This window comes from Harpegnathos saltator, unplaced genomic scaffold (genome assembly GCF_003227715.2).
Source record: "Harpegnathos saltator strain DR-91 unplaced genomic scaffold, Hsal_v8.6 scaffold15, whole genome shotgun sequence".
NCBI classification, from domain to species: Eukaryota; Metazoa; Arthropoda; class Insecta; order Hymenoptera; family Formicidae; genus Harpegnathos; species Harpegnathos saltator.
In genome coordinates, this window is record NW_020229928.1 from 1,394,522 (window position 1) to 1,415,496 (window position 20,975).

Consider the following 20,975-nt stretch of genomic DNA (forward strand, 5'->3'; position numbering starts at 1 on the left):
TCATCGCAGTGTCCTGCGAGACACTGGCTAGACTGGCTAGATCGGCAGGAGCTCCTTTCGTGGGGTTGCTCGACGCACCAGGTCTGCCGAACGCGCAACACGCCTCTGCGAGGAGCGCGGGGTCTCTCTCTCTCTCTCTCTCTCTCTCTCTCTCATGCGCGATCATTTCCGGCGAGGACTCGCGAAGCGTAGAAGAATTTAAGACACGGTCTCTTGCGACTTCCGTCCAAAGCGCCCTTTCATGCGCGTCGTCCCGCTCGCGACATGAGTCGTCCCTTGACACTCTACGCTCCAAATTCCCTCGCCTCTCTTTCGTCTCCCCGAGGACTCTCCTTGATACGCCTGGCCCGTCTCCTCCTTGTGCCAGTCTCCTCTTTATTGCACGTGTACGCGTTAACGTGACTTTGCATTTGCTTCTGTCTCCTCTCCTTGCTCTCTCTCTCTCTCTCTCTCTCTCTCTCTCTCTCTCTCTCTCTCTCTCTCTCTCTCTCTCTCTCTCTCTCTCTCTCTCTCTCTCTCTCTCTCTCCCTCTCCTTCCGCTCGTACCTGCGCTTCATTATCTGCGCCTTGCTTTTTTGTTCAAGGTGTAATTCCGTCATTCTCATAGCCGCTTGCTGTACGTATTATTACGACTCGGCGGACTATTATTGTTTTTTTTTCTTTTTCTTATCGTACCGGATTATCATGTACTTATTTCTTGCTGTGCTCCAAGGAAATCTCCTGCGAGCGCCTGGCATAAACGATGTCATCTCTCTCTCTCTCTCTCTCTCTCTCTGTCCCTTCCGCAAATATTGGACAAACGTTACTGATGTCATTGGCGGGCCGACTGGCGAGAGTCGGCGGTCAGACGTGCCTTTTTGGGACCTTTTGAGGCCGCGAGAGACAGAGAGATGAGCGCAAGGGGGGGGGGAGAGAGGGGCGAGAGATCTCGGTGGTAGGGGTGGAATGGAATGAGCGGTGCCTATTCATTACAAATTATCTAAATGGCAGTGATTTCGGCGGACCGGCTGGCCGTTTGACGAGTAAGTGGCGGGTTCGCCGGTCCCAGTGATTGTCATTCCGCAGCGACCGCGGGCCGATTGGCAGCCGGCGGCGGCCGGGCGACCGAATCGCTCGACAACCACTGCGAGATCCGGCCCATGACCGGCCCTAAAATTGGACTTATTACAACTTATAGAGCGCGATTTGAACGCTCCGCTCAATAACATACATTATCCCCAATCCATATGATTTAATGAAATCCCTCTAAACTCGCCACTTAGCCTCAGTACCTTCTCGCGCAGTGGCCCTTTTTTCTATATATGTGCCCTCGCGCCCGGCAGATTGGTACGTGTGTATGCGCGCGAGAGAGGGTGGCGCGGCCAGGCGAGACAAGGAGGAGCGGGGGGGACGGCAGAGCGAAGGGGAGAAGCGGCGGAGAGAGCGGCCAGCAAATCGGGGCACGGAGCCGATAGCTAAAACGCACCTTTCGCGCGACTTTATAGCCCCGACAATACGTATTTACCGGCCACAATGCGCGCGGTGTCGGAATCCCGTGATCGATGAAGACGTTTCGAGGTCCTTGACGCGTGACGCTCTACGCGCAACTCGCCCTCGCCTCTCTCTCTCTCTCTCTCTCTCTCTCTCTCCCCCTCTCTCACTCTCTCTGGTCGACCGAGCACACCTTCTCGCTCGTCTCACAACATCGCCGTGTGATCTCGGTCGTTCAGTTTATTAACTCGACGCGCTCGTAACGGCGAGCACATTCTCGTCGCTCTTCTCCCTCCCCCCTTCCCCGCCCCTCTCTCTCTCTCTCTCTCTCTCTCTTTCTCGCGAGCGAACAAGTAGCCGAGCGATATAGCCGCAGATTGGCAGGCGGACGAGCGACGTCCAGCATCGCGTCGCGTCGCGTCGCGTCGCGTCGGGCAGAAACGAACACCTTCCGAGAAAATCGCGCGCGAGAGGAGGAGCGGAGGGGCAGAGGAGACGCTCCGGGCGGACTCAATCTCACCCCCTCCGGTCGCCGCGCCACTGGGTGGAACCCCCAGAGCCAAATGCGAGAGACGATAAAACACAATTTGAGCTAAAGACTGCACTCCTCTAGCCTGCCGCCCTTACCCCCGCGTCCTGGACCAACGCCGCCACCTCCCTGGCCCCTCCCGGAGCTGATGAGGTGACAACCCATAATTATACAGACCGCTTTCTGTCTGGAGCTGACTGCGGTGGCATGCAGAGGAGAGAGGCCTCCATCATCCTCCTCCGTCCTCCTTCGCCCTCTCCCCGCTTCATCTCTTGCCTCCCACCCCCATTTTCTTTTCTCCGTCTCTTTTCCATTCTTCTCCCTCCCTCATCTGCGCCTCCTCCTCCTTCTTCACCTGCTTTCTCTCTCTCTCTCTCTCTCTCTCTCCCCTCCTCCTCCCCGTTCCCTTTTCCATCTCCTCTTCTTCTTCTATTTCTCATTCTCGAGTTGGTCCAGGAGGTTCCGGGCCTCAACCGCCCTGACGCTTAATAGTGATACGTACGTTTTCTTCACGTGAGGAAGAGTCGAAGGTGGAGCGAGTCGAAGCGAAATGACGGGGGCGGGGGAGAGGGAACAGACTGACCGGAGTAGTCGCTTCCACCCGTGCCACGTCCCGTGCCCGTAGGAGAAGAATAACTCTGCTACTTCTTTCCTGGTGTTAATTACAAAACGCGAGAATAAATTGCCGGGCTAAATGAGCGGCCGGTAACTCTCTCGTCGGTCTCGTCCACGTCTTTTCCCTCGTCCTACGATCCGCCGCTCGGAATGAATGAAGGTTGAGCCGCACACACACACACAGGCGCACACCCGCGTGCGTGCACGCACGCACACGCGAGGAGGACGCACACAACGGGCGGAATTTATTAAGCATCATAAACTCGGCTATCCTCTCCGCGTTGTCCATTGTTGTCGGCGACGCGGCGTTGCGCGCTCGTCGCGGAGATTCGGAGATGCGCCCGAGACGGAGGAACTCGCTCTATGTAGATTAACGCGAAGGTGGAATCGATTCCGGTCGGTCGGGGGGGGGGGAGTGATCCAATTGATCAGGATTCGCACTCTTGCGTAACGACGAGAGCTCGTTGCGTCGTGCTTGATGCTTGAAGATGTACTCCCTCGCCCGCGAGATCTCGCTTCGCTTCTCGACCTCGTTCCTCCTCCTCCTTCTTCTCCTCCTCCTCCTCCTCCTCGTCCTTCTCCGAGCGGAGGATCGCGCTTCTTTCGGCTCGGCCGACTGCGAACGAAGGGCCGCCACGTGAAATTATTCGGAAAACGTGCCCTTTGTGGCAGCATCCTCCCGACGTGGCCGCGCTGCTCCGCTTCGCGCCATTGTTCTTCAGCGACCAACAAGTCTGCCGAGACAGAGAGAGAGAGAGAGAGAGAGAGAGAGAGAGAGAGAGAGAGAGAGAGAGAGAGAGAGAGAAAGTGAGCGAGAGAAATCGCGCACCTAACCGACGCCTGCACGCGCCTGCTCGCGCCGAGGTATGTGTTTACCCTCGACACCGCGACTCCCCCAAAACCCTCGGATTTAACCCTCGAACACCGACCCTCCGGCTACGGCCGATGACATCGCGACTCTTCGAGTACCGCCGCTGCTCGCCTCGTGCACCGCTCTGGAACTTCCGCACGCGTACCTCGCGACCTCCGATTCTCGACGTTCCCGAGCGCTCTCGATGACAATGTGGTGTGCGTATATCGGCGCCCTTAGACGTCGAAATGCTCGCGATGGAAAGTATTACTTGGGAGAAATGTAAAGCGCCGAGTCGAGTGAGAGAGACTCGATCGGCTCGACGGTTTCTCTCTCTCTCTCTCTCTCTCTCTCTTACAACCGCATGTTTGATCGTCGTCGCGCCAAGCAGCGCAATTCCTCGAGATCGTTCTCACATATTAGCGGCGCAGAATTATCGCGCGATCTTCGCGACAGGGCTTCAATAATCGCGGCGTTTACTCTGTTTCAGGGTTCAGGGCTCGTGACGCAGGAATCTGGGCCGATCGAAGATAAAACGAAGCGTAACGGAGAAACGCGGTTGCGGTGGCGCGCATACACGCGCAGCCGAATAACCAACATTGTTCCCCGGCCGTGTGTTAGTACATAAACACAAGACGGGAAACACAGTTTCGCGCAAGAGGAATCCGGTTTTTCAAGTAATCGAGAGCCGAAGCAGCCGACCGACCGAGCGAGCAACTCGCGAGGAAACATATGGAAGTGTCCCTCGCCGATTCGGATAAGCTCCGGACGCGTCGTACAACGGCGAGTAATAAGCGGTACGCCCCTTTCTCAAGTACTACCTAGCACGCTTGGGGTTGATACAACCTCTCGCAAAACATTCGGTAAAAATAATTGTAAATGCGTGTCTTTGGAAACGTGAAAGGTACAAAACGATGCATTAATTATGGACGATAATTAATGTTCGCCCACAAACTCTGTAATTTAGATATTTCAACCATGTGATTTTATAACATGCTCTCAATCCTCATGGCATTCTTGAAAAATTTAAGTAACAGGTTATAAAATATATAAAATGATATCAAACTTGTATCTAAAACATTTGTACATTTCATGATTTCCAAGATATTCATATTAGATTAAATCAAAAACATATTGTATTATATCAATTTTTATGTCATGTTATATAAATCTTTATATTATTTTAGTAGTGTCGTTTTGTTATATTATATGTTACATTGTTTGTATTTTTTATCCAACCTTGTATTCTATTTGTATTAAAATATTGTATTTCATGCTAAAATATAAATAAAAATAAATTTTTATTTAAATCTTAATCGCCTCTGCATTTATTTTCCCTTAATTGTCCCTTATCATCTCTTCCTTCATTGTATATTCCTATTTATTAAAATTTAAATCTTTGAATTTCCTGCCGAAACTTCGAATATCTCTTCGGTCATTATGTTCCCCTGATACAAAACGCGAAAATCAGGAAACTGAGAAAATTTAAATTTCTCGCAAAACTTGGAATACCTCTTCGGTTATCATGTTCTCCTGATACTAAAACGCGAAAATCGGAAAACTGAGAAAATTTGGATTTCTCGCCAAGACTTGGAATACCTCTTCGGTTATCATGTTCTCCTGATACTAAAACACGAAAATCGGGAAACTGAGAAAATTTGGATTTCCCGCCAAGACTTGGAATACCTCTTCGGTTATCATGTTCTCCTGATACTAAAACACGAAAATCGGGAAACTGAGAAAATTTAAATTTCTCGCAAAACTTGGAATACCTCTTCGGTTATCATGTTCTCCTGATACTAAAACGCGAAAATCGGAAAACTGAGAAAATTTGGATTTCTCGCCAAGACTTGGAATACCTCTTCGGTTATCATGTTCTCCTGATACTAAAACGGGAAATTCGGGAAACTGAGAAAATTTGAATTTCCCACCGAGACTTGGAATACCTCTTCGGCTATCATGTTCTCCTGATACCAAAACGCGAAAATCGGGAAACTGAGAAATTTTGAATTTCTCGCCAAGACTTGGAATACCTCTTCGGTTATCATGTTCTCCTGATATTAAAACACGAAAATCGGGAAACTGAGAAAATTTGGATTTCCCGCCAAGACTTGGAATACCTCTTCGGCTATCATGTTCTCCTGATACCAAAACGCGAAAATCGGGAAACTGAGAAATTTTGAATTTCTCGTCAAGACTTGGAATACCTCTTCGGTTATCATGTTCTCCTGATACTAAAACACGAAAATCGGGAAACTGAGAAAATTTGGATTTCCCGCCAAGACTTGGAATACCTCTTCGGTTATCATGTTCTCCTGATACCAAAACGGGAAATTCGGGAAACTGAGAAAATTTGGATTTCCCACCGAGACTTGGAATACCTCTTCGGCTATCATGTTCTCCTGATACCAAAACGCGAAAATCGGGAAACTGAGAAATTTTGAATTTCTCGCCAAGACTTGGAATACCTCTTCGGTTATCATGTTCTCCTGATATTAAAACACGAAAATCGGGAAACTGAGAAAATTTGGATTTCCCGCCAAGACTTGGAATACCTCTTCGGTTATTATGTTCTCCTGATACCAAAACGCGAAACTCGGGAATATTTCCCAATTTTGGGACTTTGTAACAGGATATCATAATAACCGGCAGGAAGCGGCACTGAATTTTTTATTGAAAGAGATGGGTTTAAAAGGGAATAGGAGGATAATAATAAACGAGAGAAAATAAAGAAGTCTGCGCACATGATATAAAATATAAATGTTTATTTTTAATTTGGAATCCTGTTTTACATGTTACGAGGACAATATGAAGAAATTACAATAATAATTTATATATATAATAATATAAAATATAATAAATATATGAAAATATATATGTACAACATAAAAGAAAGAGAATATACGACTTATAAATGCACATTAACATACATACACAATAAATAAAAATATATATTGTATATAAAACATATATGCATGGGAAAATAACTACAATATGTATACATACATAAATATTATATCTTTAAAATTGTGAGATGTATGAAGAAGACTATTTTTACATAAAGTTCTGTAAATATATTTTATAACCTAACATTTAAATTTTGTAAAAGGTCATGCGCGCGAGATTCAAGGCATGTGACAAAATGGCACGTTTTAAACGTTTAAAAATGCATTATTTAAAAATGGCATCAAACTATTATTACCTAAAACATTTTTTTTCATATATTTTTCGTACTTTTTCCATACATCTCACTGTATCGTACTTTTTTCCATACATCTCGCTGTTTCGAAGATATTCGCTCGTAAAGAATATCACTTCCTTCGCGATTTATTCTTAACCCCTAAACGTGCTGGAAAGCACATACAAACTTTAAGTCTTACATTTACGCAAAACTGCTCTGCAGCGTATCCAGAGCCCATCCGAATCGGTGAGGGACACTTCCACATGTTTCCTTGTCAGGCAGGCAGGCAGGCAGGCAGGCAGGCAGACGGGCAGCCATCGAGGTAGTTCCCAACGTCGAGTCTGCGAAGAAACGGAGGAGAGAGTGGATGCCATGGGTCTCCACACCTCCTCGCTCCTCCTTCGCCTCCTTCGCCTCGCGGTTCCTCTCCTTCCTCGTTCTCCTCTTCTACCACACCCATCCTTCTTAATCGACCGATCAGACAGTACTACGGAAGACGCACAGACCCATGTCGTCGGCTGATGAGCCGCGTCTGCGTACGCGAACCAGTCGCGGACCAGGCCGTCGAAATTAGCGTCGGCTCGATCGCGGACAATTACGACCGCTCGCGGACGAATCGCGGGAATAATACCCGCATAGCGCGGTGGGCGATGTTTATAATCGAGACACAGCCGGGGATACACATAAGCATCGCGCGCCGAGAGAGAGCCTATAATGTCACGGTGATTTCCAGGAGATGCTGCGCGTACAGCGAGAGAGTTGCTTCATCTCGCGAGCAGCAGCTCGTCCCGCGAGCAGCGACTCACCAGAGTATTGAGACATAGGCGAGGCACCTTACACGCCGATAAATAGAAGCCCACGAAGGGCTTACGAGCCCCGGCGAGGAGGAGGAGGAGGAGGAGAGGCCGAAGAAGCAACCAATCTTCCTCGCGGTGCACCGTAACGACAATACTGCACCGCGCGTGGAGGCACGACTGGACTCGGCTCCTCGAGTCTACACCGAATCCTCGAAGTAGCTCCGCAGCCTCGCGAATCCTTTCCTCTTTCTTCGGCCTCTGTCCCGTTCCTCTCTTCTTCACTCTGTCTCTCTCTCTCTCTCTCTCTCTCTCCCTCTCGGTCTCTCAGCTCCTCTCGCCGGTGTGAGTTACTCTCCCGCTTCCCACTGCTCTCTCGCGAGCGCAGTCCAGTATTTGTTCTTCCAGCGTCTCCTCTGCGCTACGAGAGAGAATCATCCAAGGGCAGTAAACCCTTTGATATATAGTCGAAGGTTTTTAGAGTTCTGTCAGCCACGCCCACAATCAGCCTTAGTATTATTTACACTCCTCGTGGTTCGTAGACGATCGTCTCCCTCGTAAGCTCCGTTCTTCTCCCTTTCTGCTCTCTCTCTCTCTCCCTCTCTCTCTCTCTCTCTCTCTCTTTGTCTGTTTCTCGGCCTCCTCTCTGACTCTTTCCTTCCTTCCTTCTCACCACCACTCTTGGTCCTTCTCTCCTTCCTCATCGTCCGTTCGAGTCGTAGCTAACGTCATCCTTGCCCTCCCCCCTCCTCCTCTTCCTCTTGATCACCGGCCTTTCGTCCACTTTTTAACGGTTTCTCCGACGTATCCTGTCGCTTTGTCTTCGGGCGCTCTGCATAATATAACAGTGCCAACCCGGAGGCCGTTGGGGATCTTGAATCTCCTTTTGTTCCTATCCTATCTACTCCCTCCTCCTCCTCCTCCTCCTTCTTCTTCTCCTCCTCCTCGTCCTGCCGTTCTCCCGCTCTTTCTCACTCTGTCTTTCCCTCTCTCTCTCTCTCTCTCTCTCTCTCTCTCTCTCGCTCTCTCTCTCTCCCTTCTCGCCGCGGTCTTCGTCCTTTTGCCTCGTCCATCTTCTCCGCCGGGGGAGCCGAGAGCCCTCGATGAGCGTACTCCGAATTTATAAAATTAGGTACGATCGTGGCTACGTCTTTCGCGAAATTATCTATCCCGGGCGCGCGCGCGCGCGCGCGCGCACACACACACACACACACACACACACACACGAATACGTTCCTCCCGATCGTACCCGCGGGGCCAGATTTCGGGTTTCGCCGCGCGTCCAAAAGCGCGCCTCGCGCGAACCGACTCGAGCGAAGGCCGGGCGAATATAAATCGACGCATATTTTATTCCGTAAATTCATCGGCCCGAGGAAACGGCCGGCCGACTGGCCTGTCGAGACTCGGGCGATTCGATTATCGGCGCCGTCGATACCGATTGATTTCACGTCCGACTATCGCGCAACGCGTAATGCCCGTCGTTCTCCATTAAGGTCCGTCCCGCATCTAACGTGTAATAACTGCGAACCGCGTAACGCGTAACGCCTGCGTGGCGAACTCACGCGCAAAAATTCACCCCACCTCTCGGCTCCGGTCGGTTTGCGAATCCGGATCTTTTCAATCGATGCCGAAGCGATTTGCGCGAACACTGCCCGACGCTTCTTCTCGCGTTCACGCGAGTTGAGACGAGTGCAGCAGACGCGGACTTTGAGCGGCTCGCACGCGAGCAATGCGAATTATTCCTACCGACGACGCGACGGTTCCCACCTCGCTCCCTGCCTGCGCGACGTTCGCGTCCACGTGGCTCGTCCACAACCAAGTCGTGGAGACGATAAGGAACGACGCGCGCGTGGCGGCCCGCCGAAAGGAGGCGCGCGCGAGAAACGCCGGGGCGACGGAGACAAACGGGCGAAACATTACGTTTCGAAATCGTTCTGGCCGTCACGAAAAATCGTAGCCCGGCCTAATCTCGAAGGTAAATCTCTCCCGCGGGCTAATCAAAACGGAGGATCAAACCCGGGGCCCGTGTTCCCGAACCATCTGCCCCTGCCCGCCGGCCAGCGTTGCAATAGTCCGGCGCGGCTATTCGCGCGGCGAACGATCCGCCGGCCCCGCCGGGGTCGATACTTTTTCACGTGATCTCGCAACACACCGCTTAATCCTCTGCATAAACATTGTATTGTATTTCGCAGGGGATGCTCCCATTATATGATATTTTGTTATTAATATCTTCTGACTGGATGGAGCCGGGAGCTGCTACGGGCTACTTTTGTGCATCGACGAGCGTGAAGCCGCCGCGCGCGCGGCGGCGGCGCCGGCGAGAGAAGGAGAGCGACGGAAAGAAAGAAACGCACAACGAGAAAGAAAGACGCGGACGGTAGGGAGGGTAGGCAGGGAAGGAAAGAAACAGAGAGAGAGAGAGAGAGAGAGAGAGAGAGAGAGAGAGAGAGAGAGAGAGACGAGGAACGAAGGCGATACCGGTTCTCCCGATCGCACGATACCCGCCAGGTATTTTCATTACTCGCAATCTAGTCCGGAAAACATTGGCGAATTCGCACGCGAATCGCGTTCACACACGGCGGCGCGTTCATCCGCGACTCGCAATCCTCTCGCACACACGACCTGTTCCTTTTCGGAGAGAACTAGTCTACACTTTCGGAACTCGAGAAGGAACGGGTATGCATCCGAGAGACTCGGTGGGAAAAGAGGGGGGGAGGGAGGGGGGAGGGAAGAGAACTGGTGCAAGGTAGCGCGGACTAACAATTTCGTTACTGATCTCGCGATATAATTAGTCTGCTCTTTCTCCCCGCGCCTTGCTCCTCCGTGCCTCCTTTTCCCACCAGACCTCAACTGTATACCTGCCTCTCTCTCTCTCTCTCTCTCTCTCTCTCTCTCTTTCTCTCGGTTCCGAAGCTGTACGCACAAGGTTCTTCGGAAAAGAACAATGAGTGACAACCTCGAGGCTGTCGCCCCGCTTTCTCCGGCTCTCTCTCCTTCCCTCCTCCGTATTGAGTCATCCGACAAGTCTGCAGGGATCTTTGCGCAAAAGTCGATATTTTGCCACTCGGACAAAACTTTAAGCCCGGTAATGTGTCGCGACCATTTCTTTTCTTTTCTTTTTTAACGACCGGTCAGAGAAAACGAAAGAAATCGAGTTCTCTTCGGGCTCTTCGGGCTTCTCGTAAAAATCCCCGCAAACTTTAATCGAACGACCCGATATTTCCGGCAAGATTGTTGTTGTTATTATTATTATTACTATTATTGTTATTGTTATTATTATTATTATTATTATCATCATCGTCAGAAAGGAGAGCGGGGCTTCCGAGATGGCGGCGACTGCGCGGACTCGCCGGGGGCAAAGTTCGCGGGCGCGAGTCAACGCGGCGGATTCGTCACACGAGCGAGTACGGTCGTTACGCGCGAATGACGTTAACAGAATTGTACGCGTACGTAGTCGCAGTAAAGCGCCGCGAGGTTTTTACGACGAGCGGCTTTATGTCCCCCGATGCGCCACGTGAGTCCAACTGTTGAGCGATTTAAAGCCGCGTGTTCGCGTCCGCGTTCACACGCGCGACCCGCACGTTGTATCCGTAGGCTTGCGGCCGCCGGGGAACGGGCGGGCGCGCTGTTTATCGTTTTATGCGATTATTAAAATAAAGATTAAGCCGCGCCGTTAAAGCGGCGCAACGTGCGCGACCCTTCCTTCCCCTCCTCCTCCTCCTCCTCCACCTCTTCCTCCGTCGCGCTCACGCGCGTTGGACAAATCTTTCTCCCAAGGAACGTTGTAAAACGGACATTTTCCGCGGCACGACGGCCGGGACAGAGCGAGGTGGGAGAGGGTGGGGGAAGTGGGGGGGAGGAGGAGGAGGGGGGGGGTTCCGCGCGGAGTAATTTGCAAGAGCGATTATTTCCACGCGCGTGTAACACGCGAGCGCGCGGTCGCGGTACAAACGAGCGATTATTTTTCTCCCTTGCCCCCCTCCCTCTATCACTTTTTTTGTTTTATTTTCATCGCTCAAGAAAGACATTCATCCCGGTCGGGGCCTTTCACACTCGGAAAACAGCGCGGCCGCGCGCGGTGTCGGTTTTCGGTCCGCTCGCTCGCGCCGTTATTTTTCTGTTGGCCTTCTCTCCCCGGCCCTCCGCCGAGCCCTACCCGTCGGCACCCTCGCACCCCGACGCGCCGCCCCGTCCGTCTCTTTTTATTTCCCGCATGACGCGCGTTTGTTGGTCACGAGGGCCCCGGCGCGTACGAATTACACAGAAATATTCGCGCGCGGACAAAGCGGCCGGCTCGTTGATTCGCAAGTTAATTGAGCGGCGCGCGGCACTCGGCCGGGCCGCTAACGAGTAAATTGTTGACTACCACTACCACCACCGCCGTCGCCACCGCCACCACCACCACCACCACCACCACCACCGTCGCCGCCGCCGCCGCCGCCGCCGCCGCCGCCGGTGGCGGCGGTAACAGCAACAACGCGCATCAACGCAACGCTCGCGGACGGCGCGTGAGGCCGCCGCCGGCGCGGAGGGGGCGGAAATTGTACGGATTTTTGAGCCAATTAGTCGCGGTTTTAATCGCAGGAAATTGCCGTCACTTCGGCCGAAAAAGCGTTTCACTTTCGCCGATCTCTCTCCTCTGCCGGCTCTCCCGACGTCGGCGTTTCCGCCGGCGCAACGAGCGTCCCGAACACGGATCGCGCCAAAGCCGCATGAATTTTACACATAAATATATTAAACTGTACATATAAATATGTATTAAAATTAGAGCAGATCTGCGACCATTGAGTCAGACGCCAGACTCGCGCTGCTCCCCGAGCTGCAAAAAATGCACTCGGAATGAATCCTGACGAGATGCGTTCGAGATGAGCGAGAGCTCGCTCAACCGTCAGCCTACTTTTCATTTTGAAATGTGTTATAAAGGATGAAATTCTGAGTGACTTTTGCTGATACAATTATATGGGGATCGCTTATAGTTTCTGAGATATCTCACTTTAAAGTTTTATAACTGCACGTTGCAGTATATTTGAAGTAGAGGTGAATATATAGAAAGGGGTACACCTCACCGGTTTTTTTCTCATTTTGAAATACGTTACAAAGGATGAAATTCTGAGCGACTTCCTGATACAACTATATGGGGGTCGCTTATAGTTTTCGAGATAGTTGATTTTGAAGTTTTGGAATTTTGATTATCCTGGAATTAAATTCCAGATATCATAAGCTGACGTTATTTACAGTGCAATCCAAACAGTTAATCCAAACATTGTGTATACATAGAAATATAAGAAACAGTACATATAAGCGGGAGAGGGGCTCCGCCCCTCCCCAAAAAATCCTAACCTAACCTAACTTATTGCACCTTTATATATCGTTGGGCGATGCTGAAAACATCTCCTTAAAAGCCACAACACTTAATTATATACAGATATTATAATCAGTTAAATTCAGCCAGATAATAGATCTTAAGAGAACTTTTTCCAACAATGTCCAAAAATATATAAAGATGCAATAAGTTAGGTTAGCTTAGGATTCGTTCGGGCAGGGGGTGCGGGGGAGAGGGGCGGAGTCCCTCTCCCGCTTATATGTGCCGTTTCCTATATTTAAAGTGAATGAAAAACTGCTTGTCTACTTCAAATATACTTCAACGTACAATTATAAAACTTTTGAGTCAAATATCTCAGAAACTATGAGCGACCCCCGTATAATTGTATCAGGAAAAGTCACTCGGAATTTCATCCTTTATAACGGATTTCAAGATGAAAAAAATCGATGAGGTGTACCCTTTTCTATATACTCACCGGAGTTTCTCCCGAGGAAATTCGACGATTGCGCGACGAGGCGCTCGGTCGCGATTCTCGCGAAAACCAGGATCCTAGATCCCGTCGGCTGGACGAAGATCCGCGGCAGCGTCGTAAAGGCGCTTCTCGCCGGCTCGGCTGGCGGAATAAAAAGGACGCGCGCGCGCTCGCGCGAGGACCGCGTCGTAATTAAGTCATACTAAAATTCTGCCGTGTCTCCCGCGAGAGCTTGGAGAGGCGGCACGGATTTTATGGCGGCCCTCGCAGCGTGTGCGTGCGCGCGACGCGTGTACGTGCACGCGCGCGCGCGGCGGAGGAGCGGAGCTCGTGGATGTCGTGTCGGCGCGGCTGCTCCTTTATTTTCGAGCGGCACCAACAAGAGTCGTACGAAACGTTGTTGCGGACGCGACGTCTCTCCTCTTCTATACGACGTGCCGCGACTCGCCGTTCCCGCCGGTTTTATTCGCATTCCTCGCGCCGCAAATGAGAGGATAAAGTGCGACGCAATATCAGAAACGGCCTCCGATCGAGAATCCCCCCGCCCGCCCCCTAACTCGCTCGCTCGCTCCCCCGCGATATCGCGCGGGTAAATATTTAAATAACATTCGTCCTGCCGAGACGATACTTTCTTCCCCGCCGGCACCGAGAGTGCTTCTTTGATTTCGGATCTCGATGTTTTCCCTCGTTGCTCCCCCCGCCGCTGATGTCTTCATTTGCGCGGCGCGACGCAAAAAGCGATGAAATGCGAAAATCCCGGGGTGCGATTGATTTACGGTCGCGGCGGCGGCGGCGGCGGCGGCGGTAAGGTCGTAAGGGCGTTACAAAAATGAAGACGCTTAATACGCGGGGCCGGTGCTTTTGTTAGCTCGCGTCGGTTAACCCGGCGCCTCTCCTTGCATTTCTCTTGCGAGCGGCCGCTTTTTCGTCGCCCGCTTGTTTCCTCTCGTAAAAAACAATCAAGCGCGGCCGCGCCGCGCCGGGCCAACATAGTAAACCTTGATTGTAACTGATGAGGGGTAGGAAATCGGCCGAAACGTTTCTCGCTCGAGTGCAGGGGCAAAAAATGATAGATACACCGTCGAGATTATATCCCACGACCCTCTCTCTCTCTCTCTCTCCCTCTCTCACTCTCTCACTCTTCGAACTTGTCCGATCGTCGCTCCGCTGACTCGCGGCTCGATAATTTCACGACGGAGTTTCCACGAGTCGCGCCGAGAGAGAGAGAGAGAGAGAGAGAGAGAGAGAGAGAGCGGGTAGACTCTCTCGCTGACGTCACAGCCGCGAGAAAATGTGCCGTACACAACGTCGATCGCGTGCGCGATCGTTTCGTCCTGGTCTCGCGGCGAGCGAGAGAGCGCGCGGTAATTCCTCTGTGCGCGCAGGACGAGCATTCCAGCGGGCCTCCCTCGGCCGCGCAACTCGGGCGCAGGATCCCTTTAATCCGGATATCCGTGTCTCGCGGCAAGAATCATCAACGCGATACACACGCGCGGGACTCACGGCGGATCGCCGTTTCCCCAATTTGTTAATTACCTCGCGCGCGGCTACCTGGCCGCTGTCCGCCGACCGCAACTTCGTAGGCTCTCTTCCATGGCCCGCGGTCAGGAGAGAACTGATACGCGCCCCGTGTACGTGTGTGTGTGTGTGTGCGCGCGCGCGCACATATGTGTTCGTACACCTGATCCTCTCATCAACGGCCGTAAAATCCGCCGCTCGCGCGATATTCAACACCTTGCGCGAGCGTGTGTAAAGCGCAACGCTCGAGCGCCCGCGGTGGCCTCTGTTCGTCCTCTGCGACGATTCGACAAGTTCCTTTTCTCGCGCGGAAATACATGAGGTAAAGGCGCCAGCAATGCGGCAGGGTCACTTTGCTCTCGCTCCTGTCGACCCCGACACGCCTAATTAAACTTTCAACGTACATACATACATATATACATATATATATATATATATATATATATATATACACACTGTGAGAAATGATGTGTTAAATATTAACATATGTCTCGTGTGTCTCAAATCATCCACTCTCATTTATGTGTTAATTTAACATACAGCGAATATGTTATAACACACATAATGTGTAAAAAATTAACACGAAAATTTAACATTTGAACGCCGTCGAGAGTCACAGTTTGTGTTACATTGGCATACAATGAATGTTACCGCAACATTTGGGAGAAGTAATGATCTATGATTTAATGAAATGAAAATGTTAGATTGACATCAATCTACGTGTTAAAAATTCAATCTTCACGTAACAGAAATGTTAACATTATACGTTTAACGCATGATAACTGTTTTAATAAGGAAAGTAACACATTTTAGGTGTTGACTTCAACATATAAAATATGTCATAGCAAGAAGATTCATGCATTTACGTACAAATTGTATCGTTTTAATACTTGGAAATGTCATTTTAACACTCGAAAACAGTTGATCTTAATTTAACACAAGAAAGTCTAGGTAACACAACAACGATATGTTAAATTAACACACGACTGTGTAAGAAATTTAACACAAAACTTTCTACGCACAAGTAATTTTAACAAAAGTACGAGACGTTTTTAACTGTGTATGTATATATATATCGCGAGTGATGTAGCGTTTACGGCAGCGCGCTTGCAAATATTGACAGTTGCAATTACTCGGTAGGAGGACGAATAAATCGTTTCTCAGCGTGTCGCTCGGTCCATTTTTCCGTCAGAATGGACTCTTGCACTCGCGCGCGTCCACACGTAATCAGGTACGCGTCCGGGCGCATTGGCACACCTCAGTTCCTTCTCCCATTTCTTTCTCACAAAGGCTTCTCGCGTGGAAGCACGGCGAGAGAGGCACGCTGGAGTGATTCGGTAACGAGCGCAGCAGACAGGCGCCGGCCGAGAGAGAGAGAGAGAGAGAGAGAGAGAGAGAGAGAGAGAGAGATATGTACCGTCGGAAAAACCGGCAGTTTTAATCACGCATTCAGCCGGCTATCTTAAACATTAACGCGTAATTACGAAACAAATTAGCGATAACGCCAGTTATTAACTCGTCCACCGACCATTGATAACACCTAATTATGCATATACAAGTAACGCCGTCGTAGGGAAGAGAGACGCATTCCCCCCCCCTCCCTGCCCCCACCGCCGCCGTCGCCCCGCAATCTATTCTCCCTATCAAACCATCAACACAAAGCATAACTGCTCATTAAGTACTCATGCGCGCCGGCGGCAATTAAAATCTCGCATATACGCGCGACTCCCGGAAATGCGTAAAGCAATCTTCAGGCGCGCCGGATCGCCTCCTCGGCCGGTAAAAAGCGGAAGACGAGGCAGGTGCGCGTGTCCTTGGCCGTCGTTGACCTCAGGGAATCCAACGTCGCGTCGCGGTGCGCGCGCGCGCGCGCGCTCTGCCAATTTTTTACGTCTCGTTACGTCTCGGCGGCCGATGTGCCGTGTCTGTATCCGTTTCCGATTCATCGTCGCTCTCGTCGAGCTCGACCGACTCGAAGGGAAGAGAGCGCGAGTTTCTTCTCGCGACGGCGCAGAGACTTTTAACGCCGGCGTTTCGAGCGTGAAAATTGTCGCCCGCGCGCGCGCGCTTTCGGGATGCTCGCGACACATGATATTGCAGCGATGTCGGGCCACTATTAGCCGGCTTTTATTGGTACACGAGCGAGCCGTGTGCCGGCTGACCTACGACCGCCAACAGTTAATCAATGCTTTTATGAGCATTCGCTCGGCAGTACACCGTCGTTTCAAGCCGCGGCCCGTCCCCTCTCCCCGCCCCCCGGCCAGCCGAACCCACCCCTACCGCCCCCGCCCCCCTTGCCTCCGATCAACCACCCAGCCACCCAATCGTTCGCCCAACGAGCGCGACACGCTTCCCTCTTTCGTTCTTCCCCCCTCCCCCCTCCCACTCTCTCCCTCTCGCTCTCTCTCTCTCTCTCGTTTTATACGCGCGGGTGTATTGTATGTTTCGCGCGCGCTCTTGGAGCAGCTAGCCCCGAAATTTTGCGCTAGCGCGAGGCACCGCTATCCGTTAAACGAGCGCGCGCGCGCGCGCGCGATTACGCCGCTCGACACAATGTATCAGTTGTGGCGCGGCCGTCGCGGACACGGAGAGAGAGAGAGAGAGAGAGAGAGAGAGAGAGAGAGAGAGAGAGAGAGAGAGAGAGAGAGAGAGAGGGAATGGCCGAGCTCATTGTGCGATCGCGATCGCCGCGGAAAGATTCAACGGGAAATCGATCGGCGGTGAATTCGGATTTCGGCATTCCGGCATTCCGACGCTGAGCAGCCGTACGAGCGAGTGGATCGACGGATAATTGATAATTGGTTCGCGCGCTAATAAACAATTCGATATGCATTAGGTCATGTAACATAAATTGCGCCGGGTCAATTTGATTAATGATACACCTTCGTGATCGCGCGCGCGCGCGCGCGCGTCGGACGATTAGGGCGGAATCCTATTAGCTATTTTGATTCCTGGAAATTGCGGTCTTACGTTGTCTTCGATCCGATCGATTTAAGGGACGGCCGGATGAGCTTGCAATCCAAACGTGGCTTTAGCTAAACCGCCGCTTTTAAGACCCTCGCGCGCGCTCGTTGTTGCCGCTCTCTCTCTCTCTCTCTCTCTCTCTCTCTCTCTCTCTCTCTCTCTCTCTCTCTCTCTTCCCTCTCTCTCCCTCTCTCTCTCCTGCGCCGTCTGTCCGGCTCACCCACGGCTATTTATTTTTCTCATCGCTTTTAATTTCCTAGAGATAACGTAGAAGCGTAGATGCGCGTACGCACACACGTACGCACGCATGCACGCACGCACGCACGCACGCACGCACGCACGCACACAAACTCGCGCATACACGCATATAATCCCGCCGGCCATTGTGCGCCGCGCTCCCGAATGAATGTTTCGCGCCCGCTATCGCGATCGGATCTCGCTTGTTGAGTTTATTAATTGCGTTATGGGAAGTGCCGCGTTCACCGGGCGAAATTGAAAAAAATTGTCCGCTCTCTCGCGCGCCGCGCGCTGACCTCGGCGAGATTTCATCCCCTCCTTTTCTCTCTCTCTCTCTCTCTCTCTCATTCCTCTTCTCTTTCCGCGTCTCCCTTTCCTTCGCGATTTCGATAAAAGTTCCACCGCGTTTCCAGCCTTTTCGTCGCGCGACGCTCGCGATCGTATATTTTAGGCCCGCAGATCGTTGGCGCGAGGGGGGCGCGGGCGGGGACGACGAGAGGCGCTGCGGGGGACTGGCTCCAATCGTAAAACAATTATACAATTACCGCGCGGCCGTAATTAATTGCCGGCCGTTTCAACGTTTACCCCGACGTGCGGCGAGAGAGAGAGAGAGAGAGAGAGAGAGAGAGAGAGAGAGAGAGAGAGAGAGAGAGCGCGGCGCGGCGCGGCTCGGCTGCAGGTCCGCGAACGCCGCGGCATTAATTCATTAACGTTGCACCGTGAAACGTATTTGCCCGTAAAATTGGTCGGCCGGCGTGTTCGCGATTATTTGCTTAAACAATTTCCGAACGTCGATCGACGACGCCGCCGCCGCCACCGCCGCCGCCGTATGACGTGATTTAACGATTTCCTTCTCTCTCCGTGTCGACGGCAATAACGCGTTCCCGGTCCTCTCCCCCTCCCTCACTCCCCCTGTGCACCCGTCCCTCTCCGTTCCTCTCGCCTCGCTCACTCTCTGTCCCCCGATGATAATATATCTGCGAAATAAGCGCATCCCAACGGACACCCCCCTTCAAAGCGTGTGCGCTCTCTCTCTCTCTCTCTCTCTCTCTCTCTCTCTCTCTCCTCTCTCGCCGAGCACAAAGAGTCCGCGCGCAAATAAACCGATGAATATTGTATGCCCATTCATCCGCTTTCCGGATGTTTTCGCCGCCGCGCGCGCGCGCGCGCGCGCGGTCCGTCCCCGAACGGTATCCGAGTCTGAACGATGCCGCGCGCGGCGCGCGCGCGAGATTATAATATCACCTCAGCCGCCGGTGCTGTTAACGATAATAAACGAGCGATTAACGACGTATCCGCCTCGCCCGGTGATATTTGTGAAAATAACGCGTGTTTTTGGGCCGCGCGGCTGCGACGCGACGCGTCCGTCGAGCGACACGACCGTCGCGCGCGCACGATCGGAAATCGGTTAAGAAGCGGGCCGACGCGATCGAAATCCGATATTGGGAATGAAGACAGCGCGCGAGCGGGAGAGCGAGCGAGCATTTATACGTAAAGGGATCGCGCACGATATTGGCAGCGATATCCCGGTATCGGTGACCGCCACCGCAGGCCGCAACACGACGGTGCAGTCGCAGTTAATTTGCTCACTCCAAGTGTGTTTGATTCCCCTAATTAATTGATCGGTAGGGTCACCGTGTGCCAGCGCATATACGGATGGCAGTAATCAAGCGCGTGGCCCTCGCTCTCCGGCAAGAGAGAGAGAGAGAGAGAGAGAGAGAGAGAGAGAGAGAGAGACGCCGCGCGGCGGCATTATTGGCGCGCGCATGTATTTGCGCGTACGCGCGCTCTATTTGACAGAAGTGCGCGTCCGGATCTCGCAGCCGGCATCCCTGAGTCGGGAGAGGAGAGAAGAGGAGAGGAAAGGGTGCCCGATTACGGCATATTTTGTCATCAACGTTTTCACCGGAGCTCTCCCTCGGCGAGGAGTCCGCGAAAATGACTCCGAGAGCAAGCTCGAGTCGGCAGGGAAAGTCAAGGCAGAGTCGTCGGAATTGCGTCGTCGTCGTCGTCGTCGTCGTCGTCGTCGTTGGGTAGCGACGTGGGTGTGATTTTTCCTCGCTCTCTTTCTCCTCTCCGAGAAAATTCGCGGAAATGACGTCGCGATTGGTGGACCGAACGGCGAAGCGAGATGGGATACTGTGTTGTGGTGCACACTCACCGAGGTGTCCGTTCTCGTAGTAGTCGCCGTTGTCCAGTCGGTGCTTCTTCAGGGAGTGCTGAGGATGATGACCAGCCGCCGCGGCTAAGTGGCTGGCTGCGAGGCTCAGTCCAACGGAAGCGCGCTTTGGGGGTCTTCCTGGCCTGGAGCTGTACAGTGGTAGAGAGTTACTGTGGTTAGAGACACCTGTCATCGAGGTAACGTCTTACCCCGATCGTCGTGGCCGCGACCTTCGTCGCGGCCGATTGTGTCCGCTGGAATCTCGCTAGCAGGAGATATCGGCGCGCGCGGCCTCGACTCGCGATCGCGGCGGCTGCGGACGGACGAAGACGTCGAGAGCGTCGAGGACGAGAGACGGTGCGCGCGACTGCGAATGAGCCGCGGATTCGGAGAGAGACGACACCTCGCGCGAAGCCGCGAGTAGAAGAGCCGCGGTGACGATCGGCCGCGCCGATATCTCCTCCCGCGGGAACGCGCTCCGTGTCAGCCGCGATGCGGCTCCGGGAGCGGATCTCGAGCTGAGATTTCGAGATTACTCGAGAGGAAAGGATCCCTCCGAAGCGGCCGGACCATTAAAGGAACACCCGGCTCACCGGGCCGGGGAACCAATTTGGTAACCTTAATGGCTAATCTACGTAGATCGTGCGAACGTTTCGAGAGCGGACTCTTACGTGACTAAGGGAAAAAAGCGGAGCGTTTCCCGGCCGGGAAATAACGCGCGGCCTGCCGAATTCGCTCGTCGTCGCTTCTGATTACTCCTCGAATTTTCAGACTCGCTTCGACGACATCGTTCCACGTCCAAAGTCTTGGAGAAGGACGTCGCGCGCCAGAACCGTCAAACACACAACTACTCTCTCTCTC

The 20,975-nt window shown here is 52.4% G+C and overlaps 1 protein-coding gene across 1 annotated transcript in view; it reads right to left on the reverse strand.

Annotated features, from left to right (window-relative positions):
• LOC105184534 (dachshund homolog 2) overlaps positions 1-20,975 on the reverse strand; it is a 112,616-nt gene that overhangs the window by 66,961 nt on the left and 24,680 nt on the right. The window contains exon 4 of the mRNA XM_025296594.1: positions 20,115-20,263. Within this exon, the coding sequence (XP_025152379.1) occupies positions 20,115-20,263 (149 nt within the window). The remainder of the gene's footprint in view (positions 1-20,114; positions 20,264-20,975) is intronic.